Consider the following 13396-nt stretch of genomic DNA (forward strand, 5'->3'; position numbering starts at 1 on the left):
TTCTTATAAAAATGTAAAAACCATGATTTTAATAATAACCGGCAGAACACAACCATCATCAAAATTAAAACAGTTGCCTGAGGTAAGCAATTACACAACATAACTTTTAAAAAAGCCAACTGACATTAAACTAATCTAAAATGCAAAATTAGCTAAATCCATGTTACAATAAAATGTGAAAATGTATTAGCTGTCAAGAAAAGCCATTCTGTAAAAATGAATAGCCTATTAAGAGACAAAAACTAAAATTGTGTGTAGCAGTCCTGGTTTTACATAATGTATAGGTATTAAGGCCATTTCAGTTCACATTTAGAATCTAATTTATTTAATTTTCTGACTTTCTTTAAGCAGTCATTCATATGATACAGCTTAAAAGAGAGGGGGGATTTTTCAGATACTGCAGTCTAGTGGATATATGAAGTATAAAGTCCATCATTCTGATTCTGCCAATTTTCCAAAACAAAATTAAAACTTTGCACATTTTTAGAGCTATTGTTAATGATATTGTAGACTTTAAAATACTCAGACAGGACTACATTTATTAACATTCTGCAGTCCACATCAGACAGGCTCTCTCAATAAGAGGCTCATACGTTACTTGTACATTTAGTCAAATATTTGAATTTTGTTCTGATTTCATAATGGAATTCAATGAGTATATGTGATGTAAAAAATATTGCACAGTTTAAAATTCAGGGAAAATAATAAAAACCTTATATAAGCTAGAAATACTGAAACCACTGCTGAATGTATTAAAAAAAAATCCTCAACCCTGATTTTCTGACATTGTCTTCATGTTCTACATATTTTTTCTAACAAAAAAGCGCCCCTCAGTGAAAATTGATGCAGACCAGATAGTAGTCCATTCTCATCCAAAATTCTAATGCAGACTAAACTGTAGGAGTGCTTTTCCTGATGGTGGTGCTGTAGCATCCATATACTGTAAATCTCCCAGGTTTTGTGAGAATTGCTTCTTGAGGATTGCTTCAGTCTTTAAACTCTAACTTTGTAATAATAATAATACTAATAATAATAATAAACTTTATTTATAATGCACTTTACATTCCAAGGAATCTCAAAGTGCTATAAAACAAATAATAAAAACAACAGTGTAGTACAATCAACTACAATTAAAACAGAAAAGGGCACTCAAAAGTGATACAAAAGAAAAGAACACATGATCAAAGCATTACATGGGATATATAAGGATGAAAGTGACATGAAAAAAGTGGTCAACGGAAAGCTTATAAAATTATTAAATTATAAAGCTTGTAAAATTCTACTCTCTAACTCAAACTACTTTGTCTAAACAAGATCCCAGAACCACCTTTTTAATCTTCATGATTACTGGAACACAACTCTAACACTGCTTGAAGCTATAATCAGCATTATTTTTCTAACATAGTCTCAACATTCCCAGCATGATTACAATCTGTCTCTATGTGTCTGTGAGCATCATATGGGAGAGAATAAAAAAACACAAGGAAACTGAAACCATCTCACAAGTGCTGTATAAAAGCAGGGACAGGTGTGATGACAGTGGGGCTTTTTCAAAGATGCAATTTATACATATACACAGGCAACACAGTAAAACACCTCCCTAAAATCTTCATCATGGCTGTAACAATGTGAAAACCCAAAACCTCAGTCTTAGTACACAGTTGTTACGTAATTTTTGCCAAGTGTGTTTTAAAAGTTCAGCAGTTTTGATAGTGAAATTAATACCCTTATTTTTGTTAAATTAATACTCCTGTCTAATGTTTATAATTTTACCTAAACTTTGTGTCATTACCAGGATATATTGTCACCTTCAAGGTGTAAATTTGGTGTTAAATGTATAAAAGTGCAGAGATTAAATAATGACCCTCCCACTACTGCACAGCTCTCACTGACTTATTGCAACATAGTGAAAGTACATGTGAGCGCTTGTAGTGTGTGTGTGTGTGTGTGTGTGTGTGTGTGTGTGCTTGGGTGCCTGTGTGTGTGTGCATAAGCACAACCCATTTCATGCCGTAAGGATGTGGTTTACCGAGTGCAACAACTTTATGCCGGAAGCTCCACAGTTTCAGTCAAGTTATCATCCACTGTTTTCTTTTCTGTCACTGCGAAGTACTCAGTCTCTCTCCGTCAGCCAAAAGCCACCATTGTTTTTCATATTGTTGTTCATAGCTGTCACCATGTTCCCCAGGGTGATTTTGAAGGGAACTATGATTAAAAAATCTCAGCAAAAGAAGAGAACATCACCTTGCAACTACAAGGAGAGGTTTTTTGTATTGGACACCCAAGACCTGAAGTATTCTGAACGCAGACCGGGGGTAAGTACGCACCTTACACATTAATACACTAGATTTAAATTTGAAATGAAGCAATCTGGATGCTTGGTTTGTAAATATGGCGTATAAGGAAACAACTACAATATGAATCATATCAATGGTATGAGTAGCACACTGAAAGTAAAGATCTTGATCTTTCAGAAAAAGCCCATGCAGAAAGGCTGCATCGAGCTGTCCAGGATCAAGTGTGTGGAGATTGTGTGTACTGACGTCCCCATACCATGCAACTATAAGTACCCTTTTCAGGTGAGCTCATATACAAAGATGAAATATATTGTTATATATTTAGTAGTGTATAGTATAACCGTTAATGACATAACACAAGAATATAAGTAGCATTTTTCTGAAATGCAAATGTCTCTACAGGTTTTTCACAACAACCACTACCTCTACATTTTCGCCCCAGACAATGATTGCCGTCAGAGATGGGTCAGAGCTCTTAAAGAGGGTGAGCAATTTTAGAATATCATGCTTCAGACAATGATAGCAGCACAACATGTAAACTTGTAATTCATAGACTCGATTTCTGAAACTACATTTACATCATTCTGTCTGATACAGAGACAAAGCATAACGACTTGGTTACAAAATACCACCCGAACTTCTGGATGGATGGAAAATGGAGATGCTGCCAACAAACAGAGAAACTGGCAACAGGTTGTCATGTGTATGACCCCGTGGGATATGGTGTGTATTATTTCATCTTGTCTCCTTGTTTCATTTATATTTCCATAAGCGTATTTGATCCCGCCTGACATTGTCTCATCCATATGAACTTGTGGTAAAGACAAAACTTGATCTACATTTAGTAGTGTTTCATATTTTAGCATCCTACAAAATCTAGTGTTAAAGTGTTATTTGTACATTTGGATGCACCTAAACATTCTCCAATCGCATTTTTCTGACTCCACAGCTTCTAAAAAGCCGCTTCCTCAACTCCCGGAGCCAGAGGTATCCCTTTCTAAAGCATAAATAATGTGTGCTGTTGAAATATTATTGATGTGTTAGTCAATACTGCTCAAATTAGTGGGGGTAAACAAAATAACTTCTTGATATTCATTCTGTTGCTTGTACCATTGCACCTCATCACAGATGATTTTTAGCTCCGTTGGTTTGTTAAGTAAGGGCGTTTACATCTATTTCATATTTGTCTGCTCTGTGTCTTTTTAAAAGTAAATGTAAAGTTGAAAAACCCCTGCTGTCTTTATTTTCAGCCCCTTTGTGTGAAGATACACGGCTGTAAAGAATTTTAAATATAACACAGTAATTGCTCTTGTCACAAAATATGTTGCTCAAACAGAAGAGTTTGTGACTTTGAAATTCACAGATGGTTTTCTTTTCTTTTTCTCTGGTAGATGGCAGTGCATCATGCAGGACAGAGGATTGTCATCGCTCTGCAAGACTACACACCGCTTGGAGATGATGACCTGCCCCTACAGAAAGACCAGGAGTACACTCTGATCAACAGCTCCCACTCCGACTGGTGGGCTGTACAGGATGACAAGGGGTAAGGCACATAAAGATGCCCACCTCAGGCTTAGTAACAAAATTCACTTAACATAAAAGCACAAATGATAGCACTTTATCTATTGTAAGGATGAATATGAGTCTGCGATTAATGAATATTTTTTCCTGACCCCTCATCAGGAACACAGGCTTCGTACCCAGTACTTACGTGGCTGAAAAATCCGGCAGCAACTTTGAGAGATTTGAGTGAGTTTGATTTAATTGTGTTTCCCATTGTTAACATGTGGATATATGCAAATCCATTCTGCCCTCTATACAATTAATTTACTTGTCATTAATTTGTCGTCTCACAGATGGTACAACAAAAACATAACCAGAGGGGAAGCAGAGGATTTGTTAATGAAACAGGTAAAAACAATGTCAGTGTTTCAGGATCCAGGTGATTATTCCATTTCCATCTGTTTGTGCCTCCAGCCGAGTTTTGACAGAACAAAATAACTTCTGCAAATAATAATTGTGATGACAATTAACAGGATGTCGCTCCCACGTGACGCAGTGCACTTTTGCTGTGACTGTACCACCTACAGCAATCTCGCATTTGCAAAAATTAATGCAAATGCACCTGCATGCACGACAAGAATGTGACATGACATGGGACGTGAAAAATGCCTCACAACCACAGTGTTTCCTCCAATGCTGAATTTCCTGCTGTGAAGTTGCTAAGTTTTGCAAGTGGGAGGTCGAGAGCTATCCAGCATTTATTACCCAAAATGACTGTTGTAACTGCAGATTGAAAAAAAAAAAACAATGTCTGACACTACAAATGTATTATTTACCTTTGATGATTTTATCTGGTTTCCACTCTTTACTTTTAGGGGAAAGAAGGTGCATTCATGGTGCGTGACTCGAGGCAGGCAGGAGTCTACACAGTTTCAGTCTTCACCAAAGCACCCGGGTAATTTTATTTCCTTCTTACCCTTTTAGCTGGTAGAAATAAAATATGATTAGTAGATAATGTGGTGCTAAATATACATACATCTGATATACTTGATAGCATGTGACTGAGCCTTTGATTAAATAATAAGATGTTCCAGAGCCACAGCTTGACACGCTGGTGTATATTTAGAATGAACATGACCTGAAACCAGTGGCATTTTTTCCTCATCTTACACTATTTATTATAATTTACAGTGAATGTTTCACCCATGTTGCATAAGCATCTCTTTGTTTTCCTTTAGATCTAATGGGGAGAAGAATCCAAGAGTGAAACATTACCAAATCAGACAGACAGAAACGGGAGAGGCCACATTTTACCTGGCAGAGAAATACCTGTTCAGCACCATTCCTGAGCTCATTCATTACCACCAACACAACGCTGCTGGTAAGTGTGTCGACCTCTGGCACGGAGCAGTGTTAAAATGAAAAGACCAGGTGCCACAAGGAAGCTTGGTTCATTAAAAACTCCTGTCTCAAAAAACATTGTGACAAAGGGCAACAGAATGTGCTCAGATGCCTTATATAAGATTAGTAATTAAAGGGGAGCTCCACCTAAATTAAGAATGCCAATATGTTTTTTTCCATTGTCTACAAAGGTTCAATCAATATTTGTCTACTCTTCCTAAAAGGCAGAAACCAAAGACCTAAATCTAAAACTTGTGATGTCGTCAAGTATAAAGTCTGGAGCTGCTTCATAGACAATGAATGGGGGACCGATTTTGTGGCAGAGTAGAAACAAGTCTCCTCAGACCTCTGATGAACAACAGAAAGTCGCCATCTTAAGTACCCATGATGCCTATATGAGTCATGTGACATACTACACCAAATCCACATCAAATAATGGTAAAAAATACATTACATATTACTTGTATACACCACTACCATACCAAGACTACATGTATATAAGGTGCAAAAAGGCACATAAAGAAAATATTGGTATATACAAAAAGGAGACTATGTGTATACAAATCATGTATTCCCTGTAAGTTAACTACTCTAAGGTCTCTTGCTAAATAGAAATGGTATAGACATGCTAAATACATACAACAAACACCGCTGTGAATCATTTGTCAAAACACAGCAAGAAAATACATTAAAGTATTACTCATACTGTATACACAAATTCAGGCCACATATATATGAATAAAGGGTACATGAAGAAAATCAGTGAGCAGTATATACATATATACGAATGCTGTGCCCCCAATTATCCCAGCTGGCATTCTAATATTTATTCACTATTGAATCAACGTCATATACCATATTTGATTCATTGCTGAATTATGGTTTGATTTTGAAAGATGAATCAATGTTGATTTTGCAATGTTGTTTCAGTGTTGTGTCATAAATTTTAAACGTTGTTTTAAAATGGTTTCGACATTGAAATGGGTCTTTCTGAAATTTCAATGTTGATTTATGAGAATTTTGTTGACTTTTTTACAACCATTGGAATTTAATGTTGTTTCAGTGTTGTTTTAATGTTGAAACAGATCTTTCTGAAATTTCAATGTTGATTTACAGTATGAGAATTTTGTTAACTTTTTTTTTACAACCATTGGAATTAAATGCTGTTTCAGTGTTGTTTTAATGTTGAAACAACTGACCTAACCACATTTCAACATTGAAAGTCGGACGTGTGCCAGCTGGGAATTAGTATTACAAAAGGACTCTGACTTTAGCTGTTATACGTGTGCTACCTATCTAACATTATGAATTGTTCTTACCGAGTTACACTGATTTTGTGCACCCACAAAATGTTTATTTTAGCTTTATTCTTATTCATGAGCTTTATTCTATTGTAGTGTTCCCAGTTCTGACACTAAAAGTATACCCATATACACAGAACATTCACCTGGCTGCTCTCAGTGTCATCTCTAACATCTTTTCCAACTCATTGTCTTTGGAGCTTCTCTAGACTTTACACTTTATGACATCACAAATTTGAGTTTTAGCACTTATTTTTGGATTTGGTAGATAGTTGTTCATGTTTCCTATTATTTTGGACTGTCTTAGCATAATAATAACGTGTTTGAGTTTTGAAAATAGGTGTAGTTCTTCTTTAATATGTCTGTGTGTCATCTGTGCAGGTCTGATAACCCGTTTAAGACACCCTGTCTCTCAAGATGGAGGCTGCTGTCAGGAAATTGCCGATCCCTCGAAAGGTTAGAGGATGTACTGTTGTGTAAATGGGTCAGTTCAGCTGGTTGAACTGGATCTCACACACACACACACACACACACACACACACACACACACACACACACACAAAAACTTATTGCAGAAGAGCTTGTTTTTGCTGACCTCTAGTGGTTCTCACAGAGGCATACTCAGGGTGTGTTCAGTGCTCCCTGACAGTTATGTGACTGTTTGGTGTTGTGCAACAAACCGGGCACTTATATAACTCTTTGATTACAATCAATAAATCAATTTTTCTTATGTTATCTGAACTCAACTACATTATCAGTGTTGCTCACCACCTGTTTGCCGCTCGACAGATCAGTGGGAGGTGGACCCTGCGGAGCTGACACTGGGTCAGGAGTTAGGCAGTGGCCAGTTTGGGCTGGTGCTGGAAGGGAGATGGAGAGATAAGAAGGTGGCAGTGAAGATGATACGAGAAGAGTGCATGTCAGATGAGGAATTTAAAGAAGAGGCAAAGGTCATGATGTAAGTGCACTTCATAGAGTTGCTTCATATTGGTCAGGTGATCGAACCACTCAGCTTATGTGTGTGTCTGTGTGTGTTTTAACAGGAGGTTGTCCCATTGTAAGCTGGTTCAGCTGTACGGTGTGCGCACCCAGTGTACTCCCATGTGTCTGGTGTTTGAGTTCATGGAGAATGGTGCACTGTCAGACTACCTGCGAGCCAGGAAAGGGTGTCTATCCCAGGACACAATGTTGGGAATGTGTCTGGATGTCAGTGAGGGGATGGCTTACCTGGAGAGCTCCAACTTCATCCACAGAGATCTGGTAAATCAACAGATAGAGCTTTTTATGATGTGCTGGTGCTGTGTTAGCAGAGTTAATCCATCTGTTCCTCTTTCTTCCACAGGCTGCCAGGAACTGTCTGGTTTCAAAGAACAATGAGGTGAAAGTATCTGACTTCGGTATGACAAGGTATGCTATCCACTGTATTGTAAGGAACTTTTAAAGCACAAAATTTATTTTGTTTTTACTGTAGCTAAATGTCACTTTAGTGCTGTTTAAAGGTGAGTGTCTGCTCTCTGTGCTGTAGATTTGTGCTTGATGATCAGTACACAAGCTCCCAGTGCTCCAAGTTCCCTGTCAAGTGGTCGGCCCCAGAGGTCATCAAGTACTGCAAGTTCAGCAGCAAGTCCGACGTCTGGTCATTCGGTTTGTTCATCTGTCTATCTCTGTGCCTTTCAGTTGTTGACTTGCTGTCTTTGGAGTCAACATCCTTCATTTGTCTGGTTTTGAAGGGTAGGTTCACCCCAAAAATCAAGGTACATATTATTATATTCCTCATACCCATAGTGCTATTTGTTGATCTAGATTGTTTTGGTGTGCATTGCCAAGTGTTGGCGATGTCAGCCTCCTCTCCGACACAATGGAAATAGATGACACTCGGCTTGTGGTGCTCAAAGCACCAAAAAAATACTTTCAAAAAGTCAACAGCAATGTCTCTTTCCAGAAATCCTGGCCTGATTACTCAAGATAATCCACAGACTTTGTTGTGAGCAGTTTCATGTAGGAACTATTTTCTGTCTACTGAACTACACCCACCAACCGTATCACCATGCAGATGGAAGCGTGCATCTACTCATGGACGAGAGGCCCTTGCTCATGCCAGCATAAATATTAATGGCGTCGTCCTCAGCTGAGTTGTAGCATTAGCTAGCTCAGTGGTGCTAGGTGAGCTAACAGTAGATGCATGCTTCTGTCTGCACAGTGATTCGGTTGGTGGGTGTAGTTCATGAAACTGCTCACAACAAGGTCTGTAGATTATCTTTAGCAACTGGGTCATGATTTATGGAAAGACACATTGATGTTGAGTTTTTCAAATGTTTTTAGGTACCGTACGCACCAAAAGTCAAGTGCCATCTACTTCTATTATATTGGAGAGAAGGCCAACACTCGGCAACTCACACCAAAACAATGTTAATTGATAAATAGCACTACAGGTATGAGAGAAACTGTGTACTTTAGATTGCAGGGTGAACTGCCATTTAATCATTCATATTGTTTTCAGATTTTGTGTAGTTTTCACAGAAAAACAGCAGGTCTTGGGAGTTCTGCTGACTAGCTGACAACACACCACAATCATCTGTGTTTCCCTGATAGTACACTGACTCTGGTGTTCTGTGCTATAATGTACTAAACTGGAAACCTAATAAGACTACAGTAATTTGAAACCACTTTTAGAAACAAAAAGAAGACATTTCAATACACAGATGTTTGTAACTACTGAAGAAAAAAATGATGCAAGAGTAAAAAGCACTGGGCCTTCTTTTAATTGATCATAGTCATTGATTTAAATCCATGTGCATGTGTGTACAAGTGCCAAAAACTGTATTGGTAGCAATTTTCATGGAGCAATGCCAACTCTTGGATTTGCAGTGACCTCCAAGAAGTTAAATTTGTTGGGAAAATTGTGAAATAGGAGTTTAAACAGGCCAGCAACATATTGACCTGGCTTGGACAGTTGCCCAGGACAAGTGTTCTGAAGTTGTGACTTGCTTGTATCTAACAGATGCTGAAAATAAATAATATAGTAAGAAACTGTTTTTAAGAACCAAAGATGATTTTGCAAGACTGCATGTAGCTAAATAGTAGTGCTGAATGGATAAACACATGGCTCTAAAATCAGTTTATGATTAAATCACTTGAAGCTTGTCATAATCATTTAAAATACTGTGTGCAAAAGAGCTTGTATAGAACCACCACAACCATGCAAATGATTAACCAAACACACGGACAGATTAGAGGATTAACTGACCACCAGCCAGTCTCCCTATAGGTGTGTTTATTCAATAATAACTGTGAGTCTCCCTGTCCACCCCTGTTCAGGTGTGTTCATGTGGGAGGTGTATAACGAGGGCCGTCTTCCTTATGAGAACCGCACAAATGCCGAAGTGGTAGAGTCCCTGAATGCAGGCCTGAGGCTCCTGAAGCCACGCTTGGCCCCAGACGCTATTCACCTGCTCATGGAGTGGTGCTGGAAGGAGGTGGGGACAGGAATTTGAATGTAGTAAAAGAACTGCCGACATACAAAACACACAGACATCACAACTGTTTGCAATAATGCTTTTGTTGTCACGTTTTCATTCTCAGAAAGCAGAAGATCGTCCATCCTTTGCTCTCCTCCTGCACGAGCTGGCCTCCCTCGCAGACCTGTGAACCAAGATGTGATTTGAGATTGAAAATATGAAAATAGCTCTATTTATTTTATTTATTGATTTATGTCCAATTGCATGTCAAATGTTTTTGTTTTTTTTTAAAATTTCTTTAAAGTTATTTCATGTAAGGTAATTACAAAACACAAGACACTTTCATATTCCTAGATTTTGCAGTTTATCTGTTTCATGCTGTACCTGTATACCTCTGTAGACTGTCTACTCCTGAGAATCCTTACACAGTTCATTCAGACAACTTACTGCATGTTTATGATTATGTTTTAAATACTCCATAAGGTCTCTGTACATTAAATAGGTGAGACGGCTGTGTTGTTTAACTCACTGTTAGTTAAATGGATCCTTTGTCATTCTTGTCGTTTTAATTTTCAGGACTACAACAATGACAGCTTTCAAAATATGACCAAAAGTAGGTGTCACAAATTGTAGGATTTAATAATTCAGATTTTGAACACAGTTTGACCCCACATCTTTCCTTTGACAATTAGTCATTACCTGTAAGCTTAAAAGGCAGCTGTAAAAAGCCTGTTTGCCTCTATATGGAGAATAGCATCTATAGCCAACTTAAATTCAGGTCATTTGCAATGGATTCCAATTGTGTTTTCAGGCAGACATTATGAAAATGTCAAAAGAAACTGTTCAAACAACTGCTGCAACATAACCCATTCTGCTGCTGTTCAACTGTGTGCTCCAAAAGGTCATGGTTTTGGCATAATGTGGCTACAGATAGGTCAGCTTTCTTCAAAGTTACCACAAAAATGCAGTTTAGATGTGGTTACACATAACTGGAACTATTGCTATCAACAAACTATTATTACTGGTACCAGTGTAGCAAGTGTGTGGGATTACAGCGTACCAGTTGAATAATCTGTTTCAGTCCGTCAGTCAAACAAGCAGGCATTCTGCTGTGTGGGTGTAGTGGCCAAAGATGGAACTACAAGGCATGCAATGCTCTCTGGTCCAAATATACCTACAATACACACTGTCCCAAAATTTCTACAAGCACCAAGTCAGAGGTGGATTGAAATATCCATTACAAGAGAAAAAAATATGTTGAAGAAAATGTACTTATTCTAGCCTATTGTCATGAGGGCCAGCTGTCAGAAAAATTCAAAGCATAAGCCTGGTTCACAGGCGCATATGTAGTGGTAGGAAGATTTATAATTTTAGTCTTAAAGGGACAATTCACTCCAAAATTAAAATAAAAATACTTCTTTTTTAAAAATATCATGGTTGGGTTACTCAAGATAATTCACAGACCTTGCTGTGAGCAGTTTCATGTGGGAACTATTTTCTGTCTGCCGAACCACACCCGCCAACTGTATCACCATGCAGATCGAAGCGTGAATCTACTCATGAATGAGAGGCTAATGCTCATGACAGTGCAAGATGTAAATAGTAATGGCATCATCCTCGACTGAGCTGTAACATTAGCTAGCTTAGTGGTGCTGGGTGACTTAGCAGTAGATGCACGCTTCCTCTTGCGCCATGATACAGTTGGCGGGTGCAGTTCAGCAGAAAGAATATAGTTCCCACATGAAACTGCTCACGACAAGATCTGTGGATTATCTTGCTCATGATTTCTGGACAGAGACATTACAGCTATGTTTTCTTAATGGTTTTTTGTGCTTTGAGCACCACACGCTGAGGGTCATCTAAATTAGTTCTTTTATGGAGAATGTGAAGGTATTTCACTCTATGTTAACATTTAAGAACTCAGGGTTCCCTTTTCCCAAAGTCAATGGGTTGTTGGTTAGATGGCTCAAATAAGGTCTGCGGTTAACACAACCTTAAGATACTTTTATGTTTTGATCTATGATTTAAAATACATGGGTAAACACCTCACTTGTAAATTTTTAAGCGATTATGTGTTCTTAAAAAGGTGGTTGCTAATGGGTGGCTAAATGTGCCTACAGAGCGTCATCATACTAAACGCAGCCTCGTTGCGGTGGTGACGCTTAAGTCATGCGTTAGATTTTTACTTCTGGTGATTGTATTTACACTTCAAAAATCATAAAAGTGTTTTTAATCTGTCAAGATTGTCTTGCTAAACAAAACCTGTAAGTGTCATAAACTGGGAACCAGGGCGATGCTACATTACGCCTACAAGAAAACGTCATCCCTGCACCACTCTATTACCAAAGTGCATGTACTTAATCCAAATATCAGATAGTTTACAATGTCCAGCTATGTGAGTGGAGGTAGTGCATCAGGATCTGTATTCCAGCCTTGGGCTGTCAAGTCATGTGGGTCTTGATAATCATGCTTAGTTTGTCCAAATACCGTTCTTTGACCACAAAAGCAGGCACAAGTAAAAAAGTGCATCCCTCACAAAATGGCGCCCCTGTCCAAAAAAATATACATATTGTAACATCAACATTATCTTCTCTATATTCGAGACTAGGCAGACATCTTTATGCCACGTCTCTAGAACTCGTCAACTCACACCAAATGGTAAATGGATGGACCTGCACTTGTATTGCGCTTTTCTAGTCTTAGGACCAATCAAAGCGCTTTTTACTCTACAGGTCACATTCACACACATATTTAAACACTGATGACTGAGACTACCATACAAGGTGCCACTTGCTACTCAGTTTTTAACACACTCCCACATTGATGGAACAGCCATCGGGAGCAATTTGGAGTTCAGTATCTTGTTCAAGGATACTTTGACATGCTGGCTAGAGGAGCTGGGGATCGAACCACCAATATTCCAATACCACCGCAAAAACAATCTAGACTGACAAATAACACTGCACTTTGAAAATGAATTTGTTTTTTAAAATCTTGGTATTAAGCATTGTGTCGCCCACTTAAAGGAACAGTTTGACAATTTACTTTAGAAAGGAGAAACATTGTACAACCCCAATTCCAAAAAAGCTGGGACACTGTGTAAACTGTAAATAAAAACAAAATGCAATGACTTGCAGACATAAGACTAGAATGAAAATAAAACAGTCAGTCAGCCAGCCAGCCACTTAACAAACAATGAAAACATCTTAATAGTAGCCTAATAATTGAACATGTGGGTAGCAAATGGGCCTCCAGTGCATGCATGATATCATTATACATTATATATTTATTTCACACATTTGAAATGATCAAATATCTTTTTTTTAACAAACAAAATCACAAGCTTATTAAGAGTAAAATTTCAACTGGCCCTGTATGGCCCCAGACATCTTGCCACCAGGGGTCAGAGATGACTATTATTTAATTTTGCCTGGTT

The 13396-nt window shown here is 38.1% G+C and overlaps 1 protein-coding gene across 1 annotated transcript; it reads left to right on the top strand.

Annotated features, from left to right (window-relative positions):
* The first annotated feature begins 2044 nt into the window (after nucleotides 1–2044).
* On the top strand, nucleotides 2045–10472 carry itk (IL2 inducible T cell kinase). Its single transcript, XM_049586494.1, has 17 exons — nucleotides 2045–2315; nucleotides 2475–2579; nucleotides 2700–2781; nucleotides 2895–3020; nucleotides 3247–3284; nucleotides 3689–3840; nucleotides 3981–4046; nucleotides 4154–4208; nucleotides 4676–4755; nucleotides 5039–5181; nucleotides 6884–6958; nucleotides 7292–7460; nucleotides 7546–7762; nucleotides 7845–7909; nucleotides 8028–8146; nucleotides 9821–9978; nucleotides 10085–10472. Exons 1-17 carry the CDS (start codon nucleotides 2046–2048, stop codon nucleotides 10148–10150), a joined length of 1986 nt encoding a protein of 661 aa, XP_049442451.1. The 5' UTR covers nucleotide 2045; the 3' UTR covers nucleotides 10151–10472.
* The last annotated feature ends 2924 nt before the right edge of the window (nucleotides 10473–13396 follow it).

Source organism: Epinephelus fuscoguttatus, linkage group LG9 (genome assembly GCF_011397635.1).
Source record: "Epinephelus fuscoguttatus linkage group LG9, E.fuscoguttatus.final_Chr_v1".
NCBI classification, from domain to species: Eukaryota; Metazoa; Chordata; class Actinopteri; order Perciformes; family Serranidae; genus Epinephelus; species Epinephelus fuscoguttatus.

Coding starts and splice junctions, on each gene's coding strand:
- itk (XM_049586494.1), top strand. CDS start 2,046: ATGCCGGAAGCTCCACAGTTTCAGTCAAGTTATCATCCACTGTTTTCT. Junction 4,756..5,038: donor GTCTTCACCAAAGCACCCGG/GTAATTTTATTT, acceptor GTTTTCCTTTAG/ATCTAATGGGGAGAAGAATC. Junction 7,910..8,027: donor TCTGACTTCGGTATGACAAG/GTATGCTATCCA, acceptor TCTGTGCTGTAG/ATTTGTGCTTGATGATCAGT.